This window comes from Dermacentor albipictus, chromosome 1, assembly GCF_038994185.2.
Source record: "Dermacentor albipictus isolate Rhodes 1998 colony chromosome 1, USDA_Dalb.pri_finalv2, whole genome shotgun sequence".
NCBI classification, from domain to species: domain Eukaryota; kingdom Metazoa; phylum Arthropoda; class Arachnida; order Ixodida; family Ixodidae; genus Dermacentor; species Dermacentor albipictus.
The window spans coordinates 6,680,750-6,704,982 of record NC_091821.1 but is presented as its reverse complement, the minus strand read 5'-3'; the positions used below and the strand labels follow the sequence as shown (position 1 = coordinate 6,704,982).

Sequence of the window (24,233 nt, the reverse complement as noted above, 5' to 3'; positions counted from 1 at the left end):
CACCACAAAAGTCTAACATAAGAAAATACTTTAAAACATGCACAGTTGCTCACAGCTGTGTAAAGCTTATATGTATATTCTCAATGTGAACTTCATCTGTAATGCGCACTTTCAGGGCACTTACCCCTATCACATCTCTTTGAAGTCTGGCTGGGTATAGTTGACACTAACTTTGTTGTTTTCATATTGTCCGCTTGAAAAATATAGCATAACTAAACTGATTTAAGGTCGTCCAATATGCGTAGTCATCTTTGTAATAAGTATACTTCGTCATTCTGCTTGAATTGAACTAATTGCATTTGTTTATGCGTTGTGTGATTTACTACAAACCAAATTAGGTGACATCTGAATCCAAGCTGGTTGGCCCAACAAAATATTTGGAATTAAAAGAACATGTGGCAAAGAGGAGTGTTCTTCGCTAGTTCAAGCCACTTGCAACACCGCTCTGTATGTTCGTTTGTCACTGGTACTTGGTTACAAGACCTGAGCTGCCTATTTTATTCTCTTGTTAGAAGTCGTCAGTCTGCACTAGTGAAGAAAGCATAGCGAGGGTTGACATAGTTTGTGTTCCTCACCTTGTAAAGGTACAGTGGGTCTAAAAACACATGTGCAGTGTCTTCAACTATGACATTGTGAGCCGTGTTTTCCACGACAAAAGCATGCATGTGGTCGTCAAAATACTTTGTTTCAAAAATTGAACTGAAAAGAAAATATTTCTGGTCACAGGACACAATCAACACAACCTGGGCAAAGTGTGGAAGGTCATCATCTGGTACAAAGAGTGGCAGTATACAACCCACATTGATTTTTCTTTCACACACTTTGACAGAAGTCAAACTGTTCACATCTGCCATATGCATGTCAAGCTCATGCAGTCTGTCCTTCAAAAGGTCTGGTAGTGAGTTTATGTCCATTCTTGCACTACCTGTAGTAGCCACAGATTCTAGTGGTTGGGTTAATGAGTACATGAACTGCATCTGATGTCGGCGGCTCAGGGTTCCACAAATGTTCTTAAAGTTACGAGTTTTCCTTGCAACTGTTTTGAAAAATTGATGTTTTGCCTCAAAACGCATACAGGACAACTTGCACAGAGGACCATACAAAAGAATAAGCCTGGGGTAATGGATCATATAGTGCATTTTCGGAATGATTTTTACATTTGGAAAGGTTTCTCTAAATGCAATGTAAAAATCATCAATGAGGACTTGCAATTGCGCAGCTGCACCACAGCACAGTTGTGGTGCAAGTACAATGTCAACAATTGCACGCAATGCAAGGTACACATCATATGCAGCATTTCCCTTTGCAACTACATCGCCCACAAGCAGTGAAAAGAAACGAAAAAAACAAAGCTTTTCAGCAGCAGAACCTTTTATGGCTGATGTGCCAAACACTGAGTGATAGGACAGAGGAGGTAGTCGTGATTTTTTCTCCCCTCCTTGCAAGGGAAATGAGCTAAGCCTCTCATTTAGCTGATCAAGAGTGAACACACGGCATGACATAATGTGGCGCAAGATGTGTTTCATGGCAAACGGAATGACTCCTTCGAACAGGTCATGCATAACATCAGGCGGAAGGCCTTTCGTCACATCAAATGACTGAAGTGAACTTAGACAGCTTTCACCACTGATGCCATAAACATTGCTGAGGCTTGAATCAGTCTTCAACAGATTAATATGTTGAGTATGCATTTTCTGTGTTCGAATGATAAACTCTTCTTCATTCCATTTCTCACTGATGTCCTATTTCTTTGCCAAGCAGAAACGGCAGATTGGCCCCGATGAAAAGCATTCTCGGAAACCGCCAATTTGATGGCTAGACAAGTTATCTCCACAGACATAAAGAAGAGAGCCTTTAACGAGTTCTCCATCAATCGCAACTCCTTAGGATTCTAGCTGCTGTATGTCCTCAAGTAATGGTTGGACAATTCTGTGCAATGTGAATCTGGCTACAGTGAAATTTTTCACAAGAAGAACAAGGTGCTTGCTGTCAACTTTCGAGCGAAATCGGGGTGGCAAGTTTAGAATTGTTAGATATCCAGCCAAGACTTTGTGTTTTCCACGCTTGCTTCCAATGGGATTGCAGACTTCAAATTCATCAAAGTACAGCTGTAGAGCAAAAAGTTTCTGATTGCTGGCATTCTTGAACAAGCAGTGCTCCTTGAAGTACATGCCATCAGACACATCCTGTAGAAGAGTTGAAGAAGGTTTGCGATTTGTTTGGAAAATGTCATGGGCACTTGAGACAGCCTTTAATGTTTCCAAAATTGGAATGTATTCATAGCTGTCAGAAGTACCTTGATCTTCAAGGTATACTGTTTGTGGAGGAACAAACGTATGTGAAGTTTTCCACCAGTTTTCTCGGCCTGTTTTTGTTCTGAGCTGCTCAAGTTTTGTAATAGTGGTTGCATTGAAGTCTGCTCTAAATTCTGAAATGAAGTTTATCATATCATTCGTAACTTCATTCAAGGTACTCTCGGGTAACTGCCTGCCTTCTTTCCACTTTAGTAACAACGAAGACAGAACCATAGGACACTGAACACTGCTGTCAGGAGTGCCAACATCAACACGCTGACCACTGGTGTTAAAAATATCAACATCCAAGCACGCCTGTTCAGCTGCTTGCCCAACAGGCTGGGTGGGATAAGTTTGTAGTGTTTCTTCGAGGTTGTCAGCGCGGGGTGCCAAGGATGCATCAGCTGTGGTTGTCTGGAGGAACAGATGATTGTGGTGACGGCTGACATGTTTACGGAAGGAGCTATAAAGCCTATAAGTTTTTTCACAGCCTTCCAAGTCACACTTCCAGTTGTCCTCCGTGCCATGCCAGGTGCAGAAATGACGAAAAAGAGATGACAAGGAGTGGGTCCTCTGGTGGCACCAGTTGCAAGCATATGTGTCCATGCGTGATGTACTGGCTGCAACACAAGATTACTGAATAAGCGTAACTTCCCCTCTTACGTAACTACAAAAGCCATAAAATGAACAGGCAGCAGCTGCAGCAATCCCAATAAAGAAGGCCTGTTGTTGAGGCCTGTTGGATTTTTGAATGGGATCCAACTGGTTCCAATTAGACATCATAGGAGGGCCAAGCTCCAATTTGGCTTCATGCAAAGTCCAATTAGTTCAAATTGAGCATCATGAAAAGTTCAGTTGGTTCCAGTTAGACATCACTGGAGGTTGCATGGTATGACAATTGGTCCCAAGTGGACACAATTGATGTGTAATATTGTGAAACAGCAAAGTAGTTTATACTAATATTAGCAGAATTATAATGTTAGTTTTCAAGTAGAAGATCTTTGTATTTTGGTGTGATCATTGGATAGAACAATTCAGCTTTCTATCAAGATAAATATCTCTCTTGAAATTTTACCTATTTCTCATGAACCACTGGCATCACTTTGTCAATTAATTATTGCTTACATATATAGCACCTCACATCTCTCTCATATAGTGAAATGGTGAATATTGGTTGTCAGCGAAGAGAATTGTCACAGTGTGTGTTCATGCATGAGCATGCTTCTCGAAATGAGTTTCGAGTATATCGGTATTATGTTGATGTGAGGGCCAATCTGGGTTTCATTTCTTTTCCAACTTTATTTCCATGATGGTCCCAAAGAGTCCAATTCAGAGGCCAATTGGGTTCGACTGTGTTAAAAAAAAATGGTCCAATTGTTCTTGTTGGATTTTTCCAATGGCCTTCCTAAAGCAGAATTGAAAATATCTAATTAGTTCCGAATGGAAATTTCCAATTCGTTCGAGCAATTCTTGCTTTTTAATAGTCGGATGCCATTTGCAGATGTGGAAGTTGATATACATATAAAAAAAACACTATCTTGGAGTCATTTCAACGCCAAGAGTCGGATAAAGAGAATGACAAACAAGAATGTTATTTGTAGTATAAAAAAAAAGATCAAGACGACCCCCCCCCCCTCTTTCTAATATGCCGACCGACAGGTGCTGCACTGCCCGTGCAGAGAGCCCCACAAGAAACCAATGAAATGTTTATGAACCACTGCATCTAACTTACCCTCCATCCCTCACATTTACGTGCGAGAACTCGGCAATCACGCAGCACAGAATCACATCGATATACGATGCCGTCGATCGTTACTGCGTGCTGTAACAACGGAAATTTCGATACGCTGCTGTACCAATAGATTCTACATCATGTACGTCGTGCTTTTTTGTCTGAACTGAACGCAGCAAGAATTAACGTCAGCTCAACTGGCCGCCCGGTTAACAAAGTTAAGTTTAATTAATTACTTAATTAACCAATCATTGACACTAATCAACGAATTAAATAATAATTAACGAATCAAATGACCGGTTCGTTGATTACTTGGCGGGATCATTAATTGCTTAAGTGAATAATTACATTTGTAAAATTTTCAAGTTGACCAATTTTTGAAAATAAAAACAAATAAATATCAGGCCCTACATTACAATTTTGCTTCCAATAGTCACTATTTTCTAACTTTTTTCTCTCAAATTTAACAAATTTCATTAAGATCGACCCGGTGGTTATCGCAGAAAAGCATTTCTGCGTTTTACATGCATTTAAACATGCGGAATCAGAGTTTGGCCCGAACTAACAAAGGGAAGAATTGCGGAAAGAGGCCATCATCGACAATTTCAACAAATAACTTGACCCATAAGTTCAAAGGCAGACGACACTCGAAATTATAAAAACGACAATCGAAACCAAAACACCAGTTTCGGATTGCGATACTTCTCGCAGGCGGCGCTGTGGTAGCGTCATTTCGCGGTTTGGCGCCTATATGCCAAGTCCCTTGATATTTTTTGCGTTATATATAGGAACTTTAGGCGCCTTTTTCGGTTCGCGCTGGTGCCCGCCACTTCCTCGCGCACTTTTCAGTGCGGTCGTACAGTTATGGCAGGCACAGTTTGCCTCGTTATCCTGGAGGATGGCCAAAGAAAGAAGATTTCGCTGCCAAACGGCGCCTACGCCGAATTGCTGTTTGCTTTACGCTCTCTGACCGACATCAATGACACCACTCTGGTAAGTAATTTTAATGTACTATACAAGTAGCGGGAACTGGGCGAGTTGGAATATGTTCCTGATCTATCACCGCAAGAACTTTGCCTGTATAGTTCGTTGCGCTGACAGATCATGGAAGTAATCTTAATTTAACTTTTGTGTATTGCTAGACGCCGGTTCTGTTAAAATTGCTGCAATGTTGGCATAACTGTGTTGGCGCGCTTTTCCAGTGTGGCCCGCGAAACGTTAATTCCTGACCCGTTTGCTATATAATCCAACTCGAAATTGTAGCTTTAAGAGGCTTTTTGTTGAATTACTTGCGGCTCCAAACTGACGGAGAAGTTCGTCGTGAAGGCGCGCTACTCACAAGCGCGGTTCGCGCTTACTGGCAAACTGTTGGCGCGCTTTGCGGGTCGTTGTGTCCCAGTTGAATTATTTCTAGGGCTGACTATTTCAAAGCACCACGGTATATCTGATATACTCAATGGAAGACAGTATGTGCTGCCAAAGCGAAATTATCTTTCAAAGTTAAGCTTTTTGTAGTGTAAAGCGGAACACCTGATTTATGCGGACTTCATTTTATTCTCCTTCATTCCTTGAGCTTTTCTAACTTGCGGCGTTTCTTACAATATTCCTCTTATTTTGAATGACAACTATAAGGAGTAACCTGCGCAGTTATGTGCGTAATTACGCTTAGTAACTTATTACTCAGGCGCGCGAAGTCTTGTTGCGGCTTAGGATAGTTTTTACACTAGCATACTTTCGCATTACGTATTTTCATTTTGCTCTTTCATAAGCTTGCAGCAATATAGGAATGTGTTTACGAGTGTGTAAACAGAGCATTCTTTACTTGAATTTCAACTCCAGCATTATCCAAATTATTGTGCTGTTGGGTGGGCTTTGGTTGCATGATTTCTAGCACAAGTTAACAGCACAAACTTTATACAGATAACTTTGTCCCACATTTGATCTTGCACATGTGTCTAATTTTGGAGCTCTTGAATTTTCGCTGCGGCATTGTATACATTCCCCCTTGATCATATTAGACTGTTTGTGAACATGGACCATTCACCTCGGAAGGCTCGTTTCTTCATTATAATGTTAAATTTATCTGCCAGGTCCAGATGTACGACGAGGAGCTTGAAGATTACGTTGACTTGGATATGCACAGCAACATCCAAAACAAGGCCAAAATAAGATTGGCACGGAGGATAGCCCCTGAAATGAATGTGAGTACGGTTACAGGTTGACGTAGTTGGCATCAAGTGAAAAGGGTCATAATTGTTTAATGGTTTGATAGTTGGTACATAACTTTCAGGAGAGCAGCCAGCAACCTAGGATGGAGAACCATTAAAGAAGGCTAGAGTGCACTAGTAAGAGGCAGCAGGGATTGCAGCACACTAAAACTGATAAAGCTTGCACACATATCAGCAGTTGTTTGTAAGGTACATGTAAGAATGTTAAAAAATAAACATGTTGAGGTTGTATAGAAAATCACATTTTTTAGTAGATGACAATGTCTTGTTTGCCAGCATTTTGTATCCATTAGATGAAGGGTGCAAAGTGGTGCGCATACACAGAGGACATGCAAAACATGGCACTTGTCTTGCCTTTCTCTGTGTATTTGTCTCAATTTGCAGTTCTCTTCTAATAGCTATGTTTCGCAAATAGCCAAAGAAATACTTCAAAGAATCCTGTGCCCTCTTCACTCAGCTTTCTGCCTCGCTTGCTGCCTGGACACCTTAAAGCTGTATCAGGCATTGAAAAATGCCAGGCTTTCTACATTGCAGTTTTGCAAAACAGAAAGCTGTTTAGGCACAATTAATTTTTCAAAGGACTGACAGGTGATTTTTAAGGACAGAGATTTTTATGATGCAACAATAAACTCGTCCTCAGAAGTATTTATACCTCCAGCAGTTGCTTCCGAAGGTGCAGGAAAATTTAATAAGCAATTTTTTTTTTCTGAGCAACCCTAAAACACATTGCCCCCATGCTAGAAACACTGAAGAGTAAGAGCGATGCCGTTAACCTGCCTCGTAAATTGGTAATGCAGAATGATGAGTGGGTTTCACTACATAGGGTTTCTGTCGTACATCATTCTTTTTTTTTCAATGTGAAGCATTCTTTGCGAACTTTGGCAGCATTGAGCGTGTCTATCTACCTATCTAGCTTCTATTTCGGTGGGGCTGGTGGTGTCAACCAACTTGAGCTGCTGACTATGTGCTCACGGTCTCGCTGCCGTGTGGTCACAACATTACTGTCAGTCGAGCTGCATTATCCGACTCTCGCATCTGATTCTCATTTACTACCTGTGCTGAACCAGACGACCTGCGCAAGATACTGGTATGTCGGCTGCAGAACAGCGGATGGTGGCTGCCTTTGCACGAACAGCAAATTGATAGCAAGTTTTCCCCCTCATGCACGCTATCAGCTCCTGCACACAAAGAAGCTCTTGGAAAACTGAAGCTTCGTCCGCAAACGCATGAACTTGTACATTGCGCTCTTTAGAAGTTTACTTGAGCAGCTCTAGGATCGTGTACCACAGAGGTACTACTTGGTGCAGAGAAAAGGGGATGTGTTTGCCATGATTGAGCAACGAGGCAAGCCCACGTTCTTTCTGACCCCCAGCTTGTCTGAACTCCACAATGAGCGTCAAGTAATTGAGAGAGTCAAAGAGCTGGTGGAGGCACACCACCGCAGGGTTGACGCTATAGCCAGCTACCTACAAAATGCATCGCATGACTTCGATTCCCACTGTACGTGGGATCTGCATAGTTTCTTTTAAATGGAACCAGCATATCTGCTTACGATCCTTTCACTTGCAGACAGTTTCGTGTCTTAAGCCATGCATACTTGCGACTGGTTGCATGAATGTGTAACATGAATTTACTTTTACTGAAGTAATCCAGGCTTCATAGCATGATTACAGTATAAGGATATTGAAAAAAATTACAGAAATTTCAGGACTGTTATCTGGCTGTTACACCGATGTGCAGGCGTCCAGTGAAAAAGATTGTTAAAATAAAAATAAATAGTGTTAGCAAACCGCATGAAAAGTCCAAGAATGGAAAGGAAATTATACATCATAGCAGTTTCAATGGTTTGCAATTAAGGCATGTTAATTGAAATAATATAGTATAATATAGTAATGAGAAATAATAGGTTATCAGAAAATTGTAGTATTCTGTTTTAACTGCAGTATTAACAGAGCATTCACCTTATGAATACTTACATGTAGCGTGAACAAACAAGAGCAGTCACAGTGCCTCCAGACTTGCCTAATGCGTTTCCCTATATTGACTATGTGCGTAGCTCGCAATATTCTACATGTCCTTGCTATATAAGCTCAGCCTTGTTCTATAAATAGCTCACTTGAGCTGTAAATATAGGTTCGAAGTGGAAGTATGTTTAATGGGTATATGTGTAAGAACGCCCACTATGAAGACCTTGACTTGGAAGTGGTGGGGGTGTGCACAGTTAAAACAGTTACTTTACTGTCTTGACAATTCATTCATTAAGCTACATTGCACTGCCTCATGTTTTCCGTTTGAAAAGTTAAATATATGTGCATCTCGCAGCGTGCAGGCCCTGCGTTTGCTGTTCGAGATGGAAGCAACACGGAAATGACTCAGTCTAGGTAAATTATTAGTACCGAAAGGGAAAAACCACACATTTTGGGATGTTAGTGTTTCTTATTACTATTTTTTTGGTTACTTAGCTATATAAAGCAATCTGTATATTGCCTTGCAGTGCTGTTACAGAATGTGCAGAGGAGGTGCAGCATGTACAGTCTGTGCCGTTGGAGAAGGAGAAGGACTACTTAGATTTTGTACTACCCTCTTTTGACCATTACGAGGAAGTGCTTCGTAGAAAGGTCCCAATTAATTGTGCAGTGCGACGTGCCATTATCAACAAACTGTTTGCAGCTTGCTTCAAGATAGCTTGGTGAGCGCTCCATTATGCTTCTATTGCTTTCAGCTTTAATTCGGTATTTTGACTACTCAATGACTCAACCTTTCATCATAAGTGTTCAGCGTTGCCATAAGATGTTGGTCGTGATATAGTTGCACAGAATACACTACCTGTGTGATAACTTTTTCTGCTTGCTGTAGTGCCAGGACACAGAAATGCTTCCAAAGCAAGCAGAATCTATCTAAAAGTATTAGTGCACCATTTAACACTGTTATGATGATATCAATTGTCACGTGCAGCGCATACATAGACGAGGGACAAAAAGGATGACGTAGACAAGCCCTGTCCCTCGTTTTTGTCCCTCGTCTATGTATGCGCTGTAAGTGACGATTGATACCATGGAATACCAGCTAGCCCGTACCCAAACCTTGCTTCTGTTATGATGAGCCCAGTATTCGGTCTTAAGTCTGGGAAATGTTCTAGCTTGCTTGCCCTCCTTGAGGTAACTGCCCTCCTTTACGAGATAACATCACCCTATGACCCCTGCTACATCCTGAGTGGACACTGGCAACCAGCAGGCCACAAAGAGGAGGGGGGCACTGATGTAGCAACATGACAATGCTGCGATGGCACCCACTTCACCTGGTCCAGAATGTGTCAACACCAATTGGCACTCAGTTTTTTAAAGTGCTTGTAACTACTAATTGCAGCATCAAGTGCAGATTTCAGAGTGGAAAAAATTCCGAATTGGTGCTCAAGGGGCCCTAAAACACTTTTCTAACTAATTGTAGAATGATGTCACTGTAAAGTATCATCAGCCTGGTTACGCCCACTGCAGGGCAAAGGCCTCACCCATACTTCTCCAACTACCCCGGTCATGTACTAATTGTGGCCATGTTGTGCCTGCAAACTTCTTAATCTCATCCGCCCACCTCATTTTCTGCTGCCCCCTGCTACGCTTCCCTTCCCTTGGAATCCAGTCCGTAACCCTTAATGACCATCGGTTATCTTCCCTCATTACATGTCCTGCCCACTGCTGTAAAGTATGTTGCCTAGCAAATCTTGTGCCTCAAAATTTGTTGTGTACTTCAAGCATAAGTAGAGTTAGAGGTATTGTTGCACTGATGCAGTTTTCTCTCTCCTTTCATGTCCACTAGCATGCCAGAAGCTACACAGGGGGCTAACAAGGCCTCGCGCAAAATTTGGGAATTTAAAAATATTTTTTGTGATGCTACTTTTGGTTCAGCCGTGCATGACGCACTCTCAATGCGAGATGGGCACTTGTGCTTAAGCTATGTCATTCACAGAGGCTAATCAGAACACAGTTGTCAGAGCATTGCACTGGTGAGAGGACACATTGCAGCACCCTGTGGTGGCTGTAGTATCTATGCCATGCTGCTGCATAGCTCTGGTGTGATCTCCCACAGTGCACAGCAGACGCAGCTCCCCAAAACTCGTGTGTAGACAGAAGTACAAAGACGAAAAATGTTTTTAGTCTTTGAGATCACTTCCATGTGTATTTTGCATTTATTATACTTAAGATTAGCATTTAATTAAAACTGGCAAATATTTTGCGCTGGTTTTTCTTGGGAAAAAGAATACAAAATTGCTCATTTATTAATTGTATGATTATTTCACCTGATGTACAGGTACCCTTCTAGACAGTTGTACCGCGTAGCTGCTGAGAGGCTTGTCAGTGCATACCCACACCTTGCTGACAGAGTTGGCAGCGGAAATGGCCTGGTAAGTTTCATACATCCCATACTGTTGCCATATTTACATTTCTAAGAAAGAAATATCATTTCTACCTCATATGGACAATTCGACTGCACCATGTATCTGCACTTCTGAGCTGCCATGTTATATTATGGCTGTTGATTCTCGTGGTCGTGTAGAGATGATCAAAGGGATAAACTTTATGTTTTCTGGTGTTTTACTTTGTGCTAATAATGACGTGCATATTTCAGTTCATCCAAAACTTCTCCTTTGCTACAGATAAGCTTTTACAAACAGTGTTCATAGTTTGTCATGGAGTATGGTCATGAAGGAAAAGAAATAAGTGACGGGACTCATCTGGGAGTTTATTCTGAGCCCAGCATCAAATTAAACTGTTGCACCATTTGTTCAGCAGCTATCTGCCTATCAGCAAGCGATACGGCATCAACTTATGATTCATCAAGTAGCAACAGTTGGCCACTTCATTTTTTGCCGTTGTGGCCTGTTTGACTGCATTGAAATTGCTTGCACCATTTCACGTAATTGGCTGCAGCATTGTTATTGTACACTGCAGCCAGGTTAGCATGTTTTCATGGCATTAGGTCCGTTTAAATGCAAGAAGTGGATCACTGTTGGGGCTTCTACCAGCTTTATGATGCATGCTGCCATCATTGTTTTGATGCCCTAGGGGTGTTCTGCAGCATTATATATATATACATATATTCCGCCGGAACTAGACGTACGCTAACTTTTATGTTGTTATGCCTATTCCAAGTTTATGGCGTGGATGTTGCAAACTTTATGGCCGGACCTTCTGTTAATAAGCAATTATGTTCGATGCATAAAACAAACTGCAATTATGGTCATACTTCTATGTGTATACAGGCAATACCAATAAACTTCTAAGTACTTTTAACAGTAGTGATATGTTTCCAATTCTTCACAGGACTCGTGGGTCATGGCATTAAGAAACAAATTCAAGAACATGCGTAAGAAGGCAGAGAATTGCTCCGAAGAAATGTTGGCAAAAAAAAGGCACTTCCTGGTCAAGCGGAAACAGCAGGTGGCTTCTGGTGAAGCTACAAACAAGAAGTTATGCCGCCTTTTTGTGAGTTGCAGCTGAAAAGCTTTCCGACATTTTCCAACAGTACTATGGTCGAGCAAGTGCACTGCCATTTTGTGGAGCTGTAAATTGCTTGAAAAACTGAAAGTGACAGACCTAGGACAGTATACAGTCGCCGACCGTTTATTCGGACCTCACGGGGACTGCGGAAATGTCCGAAAAAGCACATTAAGGAAAAAAGAAGTTTCATTTCCACGCACTTATTCAGGCTTGGCAGTAGGCTTGAAGAAATTGTGAATGTGCCATTGCACGCTGTTCCATGTACACGCAATCAAATATGCTTAAATCTCTGAGAGGGTCGTACATTCACTATAGGCAGCTGAAAGCACAGTCACTGCTTGTACTCGGAGTCGTCCGGTGGTGTAGCAGAAACCTGACGAATGATCTTGCCGTCGTCGAGCTCTGCACACGTCACTACAGCAGTGTTAGCACCTGTGAAACTGCCAAATGAGACGGTGTCCAGAATCGCAATGCAACTATTGCGCAGGTCTGGGCAGGAGATTTTCGGTGTCAGTAGGGAGCACATCTGAAGGCGACAAGTCCTAGGCCTCCCGGCACCCGCTTGCCGGCATTCCCCAGCGCAGTCTGCGCGGGCACTGTCGGCACCATTAGACACTTAATGTGATGTTTCCCTATGCCGCGTTGGATCATCACTTCTACACAGCATACAAAGCAAACACCACCATGCTGACACCAGTTGGACAAACGAAAAACGTAACCTATTCTCACCGTCGTGCACAAAGAAGAAACAAATCAGCTGCTAAATTATCTTGACATGGCTTACTAAGCTGAGACCGGAACTGCTGTAGCCACTCTATAGAAGCAGGCAGAAACGATGATGATGAGCGGGGATTTGCAGTAGCCACTTCATGGGGCAGCAAGGAAGCTCCGTTCAAAACAAATATGGCATTCAGCAAGTCGAACCATGCACTGGTCAGAGTCTGTGCATGGTGCTCTCAATCGACTTGGCTCAAGGAGTGTCCGAAAAATCAGACGAGAGGTTGCAAGGTGTTCGAACTTTCGGCAGTTGTATAGTAATTATAGATTATGGTCTATGGGGAGAATGGCCGTGCCGCGAAGCAGACCGAATAATCGAGCGTGTCCGAATTTTTGGACTGCAAGTCCGAGAAATCAGTCGGTGACTGTAGTATCATGCAGCCAGTATTTCCAGGCAGTGTATAAAACCGGAGGTCACAGGGAAATGAGGGAGGGGGCTTGCACGGAACACATGCATGATAGAGTAATGGCTTCTCTCCTCTACACAATGATACCAAAGTAAAGGAAGTGCAATTGCAAAGATCTAAGCAGTAATAGTGCAACATCTTTATGTTGCAGGTGGTTTAGCAAGTGACCCCTTTTGCTGACCGAACTGAAAGACCTTTCACACGGGAATCCTGAAAATTGTAACTGACACAAAGAAAACGCAGCTTACAAATCGCGTAATGTTCCAACTTAGAGAGGGAAAAAAATATATTTATGATTTCATAATTTATACTTTATTTGCAGAACGTTGTTCAATGAAATAAAATAAATTTAGTTGTTTGCACAAGCCTATAGCATGAACAAGAAAGGGTGAACCTAGCTTTTCAACGAGAGGGGCAAGAAAGGACATTTTTGGTTATCCTTCAGTATGTCTCATAACAGTAAGCTTCTTTACGAATTCAGCCTGTGCATACTTTGCTACATGCTAAACAGGCAGCCAAGTGTATTTTGTCTTACATGCAGTTATTCTCTATGTTAGTGGCAAAATTTGAAAAAACGGAAACTTCGAAAGTGAGTTTGTGCATGCAAATTAAAAAAAAATCAATCATGTTCATTGTCATTCACATTTCCCCAAGGTTATCTACTGCGATCAGTTATGTTATATGCAAAAGCATAGTGCGTTATCCTGTTCTGTGTGCAAAAGAAAGCCATGAATAATGTATATGCTATGGTGACCATTGGCATCTCTTAAAAAGTTGTATGTCAGGTCTTATGATGGCTTCCATTTGTTCCATGACCTATTTCTCATGGAACAAATGAGCCATTTGTTTTAGTGTAAGTTTGGTTCACATGATGACCAAAACAGATTTCATGCATCTCTAGTCAGATGCTGTTCTTTGACTTTTGAGTGAAAGATTAGCAACTATTAGCTGCATCTATTGAAAAGCATTCGGGTTCCTTCTGTATTGCTGCACGTTGCTTCTTAGTCCATGTAACATATGGAAGCAATAATTAAACCTAAATAGAATTTTCATCAGATTTACCATTGGCATACACATCACTCGGGCTTGGGTTTAAAACACTTATGCCATATCGCAGTACGACACTAAAGCAGAGGCTGCGGGGCACTGATAAATGCAGCATATGCACCATTATTGATTGCTTAGCTTGTATTCAAAACAGCATACCCACTGTTCCATCTGTAGAGAGTTAATTTAAACACACAAAATTTGTAAGTTAAACTTCTGACAGTAGGTGGGGCACGTGCCTGTGGCCTGTGTTCTGGTGCTGTGTCTCGGCAGGGAAGCCAGGGTGAGTGAATATAGCAGGTCCATTTGCACATTGACAGGCTAAAGAATCAACATATAAACTGTTGAATAATCAGATAAAGGGACAACGAAGAACCAGCTATGTGGCATGAATTGTTTGCTGAACCTATATGCAAAGAAAAAAAATTGACATGAGCTGAGGGAAGCCATGCCAAGCCAGTGTGGAATCTGCACTTTGACAGGTATTGGAATTAGGGAACTTTTTCAAAGTTCTGAATTGGGAGAAAGTGACGACAAAGTAAGCTGTAGCATGCAATGTCTGCTGTAACATACATGAAAAAGACCCAAAGGGATGGAGGAGCAGTCAGAAAGAAAGGGGAAGGGGCCATTACAAGGGTTAAGCAAGCCAAGATTACACGTATATCATCATCAGCCTGGTTACGCCCACTGCAGGGCAAAGGCCTCTCCCATACTTCTCCAACAACCCCGGTCATGTACTAATTGTGGCCATGCTGTCCCTGCAAACTTCTTAATCTCATCCGCCCACCTAACTTTCTGCCGCCCCCTGCTACGCTTCCCGTCCCTTGGGATCCAGTCCGTAACCCTTAATGACCATCGGTTATCTTCCCTCCTCATTACATGTCCTGCCCATGCCCATTTCTTTTTCTTGATTTCAACTAAGATGTCATTAACTCGCGTTTGTTCCCTCACCCAATCTGCTCTTTTCTTATCCCTTAACGTTACACCTATCATTCTTCTTTCCATAGCTCGTTGCGTCGTCCTCAATTTGAGTAGAACCCTTTTCGTAAGCCTCCAGGTTTCTGCCCCATAGGTGTGTACTGGTAAGACACAGCTATTATATACTTTTCTCATGAGGGATAATGGCAACCTGCTGTTCATGATCTGAGAATGCCTGCCAAATGCACCCCAGCCCATTCTTATTCTTCTGATTATTTCTGTCTCATGATCCGGATCCGCCGTCACTACCTGCCTTAAGCAGATGTATTCCCTTACGACTTCCAGTGCCTCGCTGCCTATTGTAAATTGCTGTTCTCTTCCGAGACTGTTAAACATTACTTTAGTTTTCTGCAGATTAACTTTTAGACCCACTCTTCTGCTTTGCCTCTCAGGGTCAGTGAGCAGGCAGTTCAATTGGTCCCCTGAGTTACTAAGCAAGGCAATATCATCAGCGAATCGCAAATTACTAAGGTATTCTCCATTAAATTTTATCCCAATTCTTCCCTATCCAGGTCTCTGAATACCTCCTGGAAACACGCTGTGAATAGCATTGGAGAGATTGTATCTCCCTGCCTGACGCCTTTCTTTATTGGGATTTTGTTGCTTTCTTTATGGAGGACTATGGTGGCTGTGGAGCCGCTATAGATATCTTTCAGTATGTTTACATATGGCTCGTCTACACCCTGGTTCCGTAATCCCTACATGACTGCTGAGGTTTCGACAGAATCAAACGCTTTCTCGTAATCAATGAAAGCTGTATATAAGGGTCGGTTATATTCTGCACATTTCTCTATCACCTGATTGATAGTGTGAATATGGTCTATTGTTGAGTAGCCTTTACGGAATCCTGCCTGGTCGTTTGCTTGACAGAAGTCTAAGGTGTCCCTGATTCTATTTGCGATTACTTTAGTAAATAGTTTGTAGGCAACTGACAGTAAGCTGATCAATCTATAATTTTTCAAGTCTTTGGCATCCCCTTTCTTATGGATTAGGATCATGTTAGCGTTCTTCCAAGATTCTGGTACGCTCGAGGTCATGAGGCATTGCGTATACAGGGTGGCCAGTTTCTCTAGAACAATATGTCCACCATCCTTCAACAAATATGCTGTTACCTGATCCTCCCCAGCTGCCTTCCCCCTTTGCATATCTCCCAAGGCTTTCTTTACTTCTTCCGGCGTTACCTTTGGGATTTTGAATTCGTCTAGACTATTGTCTCTTCCATTATCGTCGTGTGTGCCACTGGTACTGTATAAATCTCTATAGAACTTCTCAGCCACTTGAACTATTTCATCCATATTAGTGATGATATTGCCGGCTTTGTCTCTTAACGCATACATCTGATTCTTGCCAATTCCTAGTTTCTTCTTCACTGTTTTTAGGCTTCCTCCATTCCTGAGAGCATGTTCAATTCTATCTATATTATACTTCCTTATGTCAGCTGTCTTACGCTTGTTGATTAACTTCGAAAGTTCTGCCAGTTCTATTCTAGCTGTAGGGTTAGATGCTTTCATACATTGGCGTTTCTTGATCAGATCTTTCGTCTCCTGCGATAGTTTGCTGGTATCCTGCCTAACGGAGTTACCACCGACTTCCATTGCACACTCTTTAACGATGCCCACAAGATTGTCGTTCATTGCTTCAACACTAAGGTCCTCTTCCTGAGTTAAAGCCGAATACCTGTTCTGTAGCTTGATCTGGAATTCCTCTATTTTCCCTCTTACCGCTAACTCATTAATCGGCTTGTTATGTACCAGTTTCTTTACTGCTAACTCATTAATCGGCTTGTTATGTAGCAGTTTCTTTCGTTCCCTCCTCAGGTCTAGGCTAATTCGAGTTCTTACCATCCTGTGGTCACTGCAGCGCACCTTGCCGAGCACGTCCACATCTTGTATGATGCCAGGGTTAGCGCAGAGTATGAAGTCTATTTCATTTCTAGTCTCGCCGTTCGGGCTCCTCCACGTCCACTTTCGGCTATCCCGCTTGCGGAAGAAGGTGTTCATTATCCTCATATTATTCTGTTTCGCAAACTCTACTAATAACTCTCCCCTGCTATTCCTAGTGCCTATGCCATATTCCCCCACTGCCTTGTCACCAGCCTGCTTCTTGCCTACCTTAGCATTAAAGTCGCCCATTAGTATAGTGTATTTAGTTTTCACTCTACCCATCGCCGATTCCACGTCTTCATAGAAGCTTTCGACTTCCTGGTCATCATGACTGGATGTAGGGGCGTAGACCTGTACAATCTTCATTTTGTACCTCTTATTAAGTTTCACAAGAAGACCTGCCACCCTCTCGGTAATGCTGCAGGCGTGCTCTTCAGAAATATTTACCTCTCCATTCTTGTGGTTTTGCTGCATCATTTCAGTTACTGCATCTCGGTAAAGCCAAATGAAAACACCATATAAACACGCTCGCTTGCCCATCAATAGTTCAAATTCGAAGGACTACTCAGTGGCGTTCAGTTGGACATTAGTGCTTTCGCATTCACAACTTGTAAAAAGGGCTTGATTTTCTTTGTGTTTCAGGATTGCAGTCATCTTGTAGCATATGGGGAAACTGCCGAGTCATTGAGGCTGCACAATGAATGGCTACAATACAATGCTGGCTGCCAAGATGAAGAGGCAGTAAGGCCGAGGCTGCTTGCAACAGCAAGAGAGAGGCACGATCAACTTCGCAGCCTTACGCTGTCAGATGCTCTGTTGCTGTTCCCCTTTCTGGCAACTGAGGCATCGGTATGCTTTAGCAAGAGCTTTTGTAATCTTTTTTGTTTTTGTTTTACTGGGTTCTTAGCTTTAGGTTAAGGCAGCGGCTTAAGTGTTTCAGTCAGTAATTCTGGCATTTTTCTTTCAGGACAAAGCAAACAAGTGTGTGTATTGCAGTGACAAAATAACATAGGATAACAAAACTGAGTTGTATTTTGGGATGAGTAAGCTTAGCAAACTCTTTTGTAATGATAAAGTAATCACAAGAGCACAACCATAAGATGCTCAGCATATGAAGTGTGTAGAATATATGCATCAGCATAGTACTATAAACAAGGTTAAAAAAATTTTAATACAGTGTTCCACCAGTCACATTTGTCTTCAAAGATGTGGTACAGTCACATACCAATGATTTATACATGTTCATACAGCTTCAAGGTACTGCCATTCGCCCAATGGGCATAATTTATATGGAGAGGCAATGTTTTAGATGTCTTACAAATCACCGGTTGACTTAATTGAAAGGTGCCTTTATTGCTGTTGGTTGTGTAAGAAGAAAACAGGGAAGGCAGAGAAAGCATAGTGGAAACTAATTGCTTGATTGAAATGTGGAAGTATAACAAAAAGGCAAATGAAAGGAGCGAAGGACAACAGGTACAGTAGGGAGCCAAGTTATGTGTGCGTTTCTTCAAGACTACAGTAGTGACTATTCTACCATTTACTTTTTTTGGTTCACCGCGCACATAATGTGGTGATAAGCCCTTCTTTGGCATTAATTCTGCCTGTCGAGAACTCTTCTATGCAATGAGTGAGAAGAATGAAGTGACCCAAGGTGCTTGATTGTGAGTTACTGCTAGAAAAGAAAACACTCAATGAATATAGATGAACTATGCGTGAATAATTATTTCTTATTTAAACATACCACTCATAAGGCAGTTACAAAAAAAAGTGGACTAAAAGACGATTTGCTACTTGTTTATTTGTCCACTTTCAGTTCCCTTTTTCTTATCGCTTCTACGTTTGAATCAACCATAATTTACCTGGCTTTCTTGGTTTGTTGACTGTTTTCTTATGTAGTAACTAACAAGCAATTTTAAATTCGACAGTATGCTGATGCCGTACGAAGGTTTATTGGCTGGTTGCTTGCTCCTAAGCTTATGTACTACTATGTGATGCCTGCTCTAAGAGGTGTTTGACATCTGCTGCCTTGGCTGTCCTTGTACAATTGGTTCTCGCTATTGCATTAGTTTGCTAGTAGATCAAAGAATTCTTGAACATTCTTTCTTTTCTTTCCAGCTTCTCGTGGAGTTTGACCTACTTTTCCAAAAAAACGTGATGCAGGCAATGGAGAATGGCTGCAAGCAGCTTGGTTACACTATTCTGAGCTTTGGAGAGCCAGAAGAGATTGTGGCATTTTCCGAAGTGGGATCCGGTAAATATGTTTCTATGATGACGCTCTTAAAGGGCAACTCGCATTTTTTCAACCATATTGTAACATTGTCATATTCAAATGGCATTGGCAGTTCTGTCACCCGTAGGGTGATTTAGTTTGCTTAGAAGTCCACCACTAATTTTAAATAACCAATAAATGAGATACCGAAATAGGTAGCTGCTTCGTGTGACAATAGATCCTACACCACCATAATGTAAACATGCAGTACATGTGGTGCTAACGCCAAAGAAGCCAAGCGGATCATTTCTCCTGACACAGGGAGCTCTTACAGAGTTTCCAAACTAGGCAGTGGCAATTTAAGTGAGGATTCCAGCCACAGTGACGGTATTGTCTCTGATGTCACAAACACAGTGGCCAGTAGAAAGTCGCGAGTCAAGAATGCAGCCAATCTTTAAAATTCATCTTCAGCCGTATAGTTTGGTACAGATACTCAGAGGGCAAAAGAGAACACATATTCCAAATTTCATTAAAATCAGTGGACATAGAAAAATCGCCGGTGTTGCCCTTAAAGGGAGTTCAGGAATTGTTTTTTGTGGGGTGATGGCAACTGCGGTGGTGGTGGGGTTGGTATCAGGTATCAGAAAGTCGGCAATGCTGGTTGAATTGAAACCTTGAATTTCTTTTTACTTGTACTTGTCAAGAGTTATAAAGCAAGTTGTTTTTTGTATACCTTACTCAACTATATTTGTGCGGCTTACCTAAGCCAGTAATGGGCAATTATTATGTGCTTTCTCAGTTCTCCAACGAAGAGCTGAGTTAACCTAAATGAGCTAGTTAAAGGGCTCTTAAGTCACCTCTGGCTTTTTTTTGCACATTGTATAAACATGCACATCGCATAAGTCATTCTGTAATGACCATCTTTGTGAATGTAGCAATGCTATGCTCTGCGAAGAACCCAAAAATGTTTAAAAAAACCTTGTGCTCTTCTCCCGGATTTTCTCCTCCCTCCTTTGCATGCTGTAATGCACGCAGGGTGTTGTCACAACCCTTACTTTTCGCTGCCCTGCATGGAGTTGGTGGGAATATGCAGAGAGAACAGAGTGCAGTGAGGAGGGTAGCAAAGGCCTGTAACTTTGCTAATACGTAACCTTTGAAAAAATTCTGGTTGTATGTTCATTGTGAACACTGCTGCCACTTCAACATTTTTGAGATGAGTGGTTTAGTGGTTGTCTAATGTGATGTTCTGAATTCTTTGTGATCTTATTCTGAAGTGTTGTAACCATAGTTTTCTCTACAGTTAAAAAATAGGATGTATGTATGTTTCGATATGTGGAATATTTGGCAGTATGTTACGAAACCATGAAACATGAGGGAAAGCATCTAAAAGAAATGTTAAAATATGCCATAATTCTAAGGGTGGAGCAAGCGCGCGAGTTTTCAGCACATACCATTTCTTCCCGTTTCATTGAGCAGCAAGCAGACGAAACTAGACCCACAGTCATTGCTACTGGTGGTAATCATCCATTGGAAGATTAAAGCACAAGTTATTTCACTAGTTATGTGTACCTCAAGTGTTTATCACAGTAGATGAATTACCCATGCAGGGCTCTGAGGCACTATATAAAAGCTGTAAGCTGTTTGGTGTGAAAGGTTTCCTAAGCATTCTACAATATCTGATTTCTTTTTTAACAGAGGATGCTGTTCTGGCAGTTCTGCAGTTTGTAGCAAAGCGCTGCAAGGAGCCCATAGATAGCATCATTACGCAGGTGAGTGCCTGTAGCATTCTGACTATCAAGATGCTTCTGTTGCATTTATCATTCTGATTGGCTTTCTGTTCACTTTGTGTTTCAGTGTGCTACATTTGGCTATTAAAATGAGTACACAGGAATTAAAAGCAGATTGTTTATTTCTTATTAGACTTGCACGCAAGGACGGGACGTCGAACGAAGAAGGGACAATATGCGCAAACTTCAGCTGGTTTTTATTGTGACAGCGACATATATATACGCTTCCACAATCGGAAAGAAAAAAACGGGATGGCAAGAAAACAAGCAAAACTATGTGCAAAACTGCATAGCCACTAGTGAAACCAAACATCACTGTCATACCTTTTCACCGCCCAGAAGCAATATATGTGATATATATGATATAAGCGATATATGTGAGAAAATAATATCATGCATCTCTTAAAGATAGGATAACACCCATTTCATGACTTGCAGTGTTCTGCCATGTGGCCTTCGATGCCTTGCTTTACCTTGCGGTGATGTTCTGCTAGCCTCGTTTACGTATCGGCTGGTTTGACCGATATAACACTTGCCGCACGTCAAGGGAACCCAACATACTACACTTTCTTTGCATGCAACGAACTCGTGCGGTGTTATATCGGGCGTTATATCGGTCAAACCAGCCGATGCATAAACGAGAGGCTAGCAGAACATCACCGCAAGGTAAAGGAAGGCATTGAAGGCCACATGGCAGAACACTGCAAGTTATGCAATGGGTGTTATCCTATCTTTAACAGATGCACAATATTATTTTCTCACATAAATTGCTTAACCAGGGAGATAGTTGAAGCCAGAGAAATTCTTTGGCATGATCAGAGTTGTGTTAGTGCCCCATCTATAGCATTAAGGGATAAGGAAGTGAGGTTTCTGGGCGGTGAAAATGTATGACAGTGACAACGTTTGGTTTCGCCGGCACATGTGGCTATGCAGTTTTGCAGCAAACCTGGTTTTGTTTGTTTTCTTGCCATCTCATTTTTTTTCTGATTGTGGAAGCGTTTATATATGTTGCTGTCACAATAAAAGCCAGTTGAGTTTGCGCATATTGTGTGTCCCTTTTTTGTTTGACGTCCCGTCTTTGTGCGTGCAAAACGCTAATAAGAACCATGTACAACCAACTCGCCCAAAACCTAATGCTTTTGTTTATTTCCTCTAACTGCCACAGGATACTTTTGCCAATAGGCATCATGCTTTTAAAGGACACTAAAGGCAAATATTAAGTCAAGCTGAAATGATAAATTAGAGCTCAAGAACATTTAAGGCCTCACTATTATCTTGAACGAAGCTTTAGTAATCGAGAAATTTACGTAAGGGCAAGAGACGATCAGACTCCCCCAGGACATTCAAGTACTAGCCTGATGACAACGGCACTCATTATAACTGTCACTAGTTATCAACCACTTGTAATAGATAATTGTATTGCAAGGTAAGATGAAAAAGATGTCCTGTTCTATTTCATATTTAGAAAAAGGAAGCCCTGACAACCACGCGGGTGGTTGAAGGGTTTCATTTTCTCCACTCTATCGCCTGTATTTTCACATTCCAGTAGTTATCGTGTAGTGCTGAGCTGGTTTTGCTGGCTCAAGAAACTGGCGTACTGCGAGTAGCAGAAAAAGCCACATCCACACCACTTGACCAACAGCAGCTGCAGCAGCGAATCCAACACTCTCTCTTTGCTCTGTTTCTTCTTGGCTGCGTGCTTGCGCTTTCTGCAGAAAACCGTGATGTCTGTTGGGCACAGTTTTACTCACCGATGGCAGTAAAGGGCGGTGACTGCGTATGCAAAGTCGCCACTTGCGGGCTGGTTATATGAATTGCGCCAAAGGCATCCGAACCCTTCAAACATGATTTTATCTTTTCTTGGCACGAAACAAGTGCAGTGAGGTTTCTGGAATTATATTTTGACAATCTACATTTACTTAGTATTTGCCTCTAGTGCCCCTTCAAGTACCGCATGTTTGTCGGGGGCATGGAGGTGGCTATCTTAATCTTAATGAAAAAGTTGTAATCAGTTGTCTGAGTGTCATGTACAATGAGACCATTGTTTTCTATGCAAAAGTATAGAACTGCCTGGTGAGCCAGAACTGCCTTGTGCAAATTTTTACGAATCCACATTTGGTTAAGTACTAATAGAAAAGTATTGTAGCTATAGCTCTAAGAATATTTAGCGACAGACTACATGTCAGTTGCCTCAATTGCAACTGATTACCGCAGAGTATCACTGCTACAATATCAAAAGCAAGAACGAAGTGTTGCATATTAGAGATTTTTCTTTATTCTTATTTGAATTTATGTAGTGCGCGGTTTCAAAATTTTGCCAACCTGTTGCCATGAAAGTTTGAATTTCGAGCAAGTATCTCTTCCCTCAACAGCACTAAATGTCCCACGAGAGGTGCTCAAGTTTGGCCAGATCAGTAAATGACCTTTATGATAAAATACTCTTCAAAAAAGCAGTCTGACTTTCCTAAAATAAGTTTATTGGCTTTACTAAAGCAACCTTAAAAAACAAGTTGCATTATTTTAGTTATGGAATTGGAAATTGAGAAATGTGGCTGAATAAATGGTTCCACCATTGCGACACATGCGGTCTGTATGTGCTTGTAGCAGGTTCCTTTACGGCACAAAACGGAATCGAGGCTTTTGACCTGTAGTCTATTGCTAAGTATTCTTAGGGCAGTACCCACCATCCTTTGCTTCGGGAGCCAACCAAAATGTGAATTCAGAAAGATCTGCAACAAGTACTTTAACTCATTAGGTGCTTATATTTTCTTTGTGAAGCCAAATGTTTCTTGAAAACTAATTTTGTCCTCAGCACTTGGGCAGTAAAATCAAACGAAAGAAAGCCTTTTTTATCAGGATAACAATAGTCACTGTACATGTCCGGCTTTCTCTTAAACACCCACTACTCGCGTGTGGGTCTAAAGCGAAAATGTTTTTTTTTGTAGTTGGTTCAGCGTTATTGACTCTAAAAGACATTACACAATAGCATTCCTTTTTTTAACCTTAGGAAGAAGCCCCGCTGACCCCTTGTCTGGTGCAGGATGAAGGATTTGCACTGCACATCGACAAGCAACTAGTGTTTCAAGTCTCCTCGCTGCTTTTGGGAGTAGCCTGCCTCTTTGCATCCTTTTGGGTGTTTCATGTGGAATACCCACGAAAGGCGCACAAAATGTTAACATTCATAGAACATGCATTTCTGAACTTAACGCACACAAAGCCGCGCGTCAAAGCTCTTCAACTAATCAATTTTTTCAGAGGCCATGCAGACTCCCTGGAAGAGCCATAGGCTACTAACCAGTGGCCACACTCATGGCCTAATAAACTTCTTTGCAGCCGATTCTTGTGTAGTTTCACAGCCCAAATGATGCTTTGGTCCAAGGGCTGGGCAATCTGATG

The 24,233-nt window shown here is 41.8% G+C and overlaps 1 protein-coding gene and 1 long non-coding RNA gene across 2 annotated transcripts; both read left to right on the top strand.

The window, feature by feature from the left end:
• Positions 1 to 8,616: 8,616 nt before the first annotated feature.
• LOC139054633 (uncharacterized) lies at positions 8,617 to 17,535 on the top strand. The gene is made up of 6 exons (XM_070531957.1): positions 8,617 to 8,635; positions 8,749 to 8,943; positions 10,560 to 10,653; positions 11,573 to 11,734; positions 13,085 to 13,152; positions 17,484 to 17,535. Exons 1-5 carry the CDS (start codon positions 8,622 to 8,624, stop codon positions 13,091 to 13,093), a joined length of 474 nt encoding a protein of 157 aa, XP_070388058.1. The 5' UTR covers positions 8,617 to 8,621; the 3' UTR covers positions 13,094 to 13,152; positions 17,484 to 17,535.
• A 1,471-nt stretch (positions 17,536 to 19,006) lies between these two features.
• On the top strand, positions 19,007 to 23,859 carry LOC139054631 (uncharacterized). The gene is made up of 3 exons (XR_011511375.1): positions 19,007 to 19,092; positions 20,746 to 20,819; positions 23,845 to 23,859. It is a non-coding gene; the product is annotated as an uncharacterized lncRNA (long non-coding RNA).
• Positions 23,860 to 24,233: the final 374 nt, after the last annotated feature.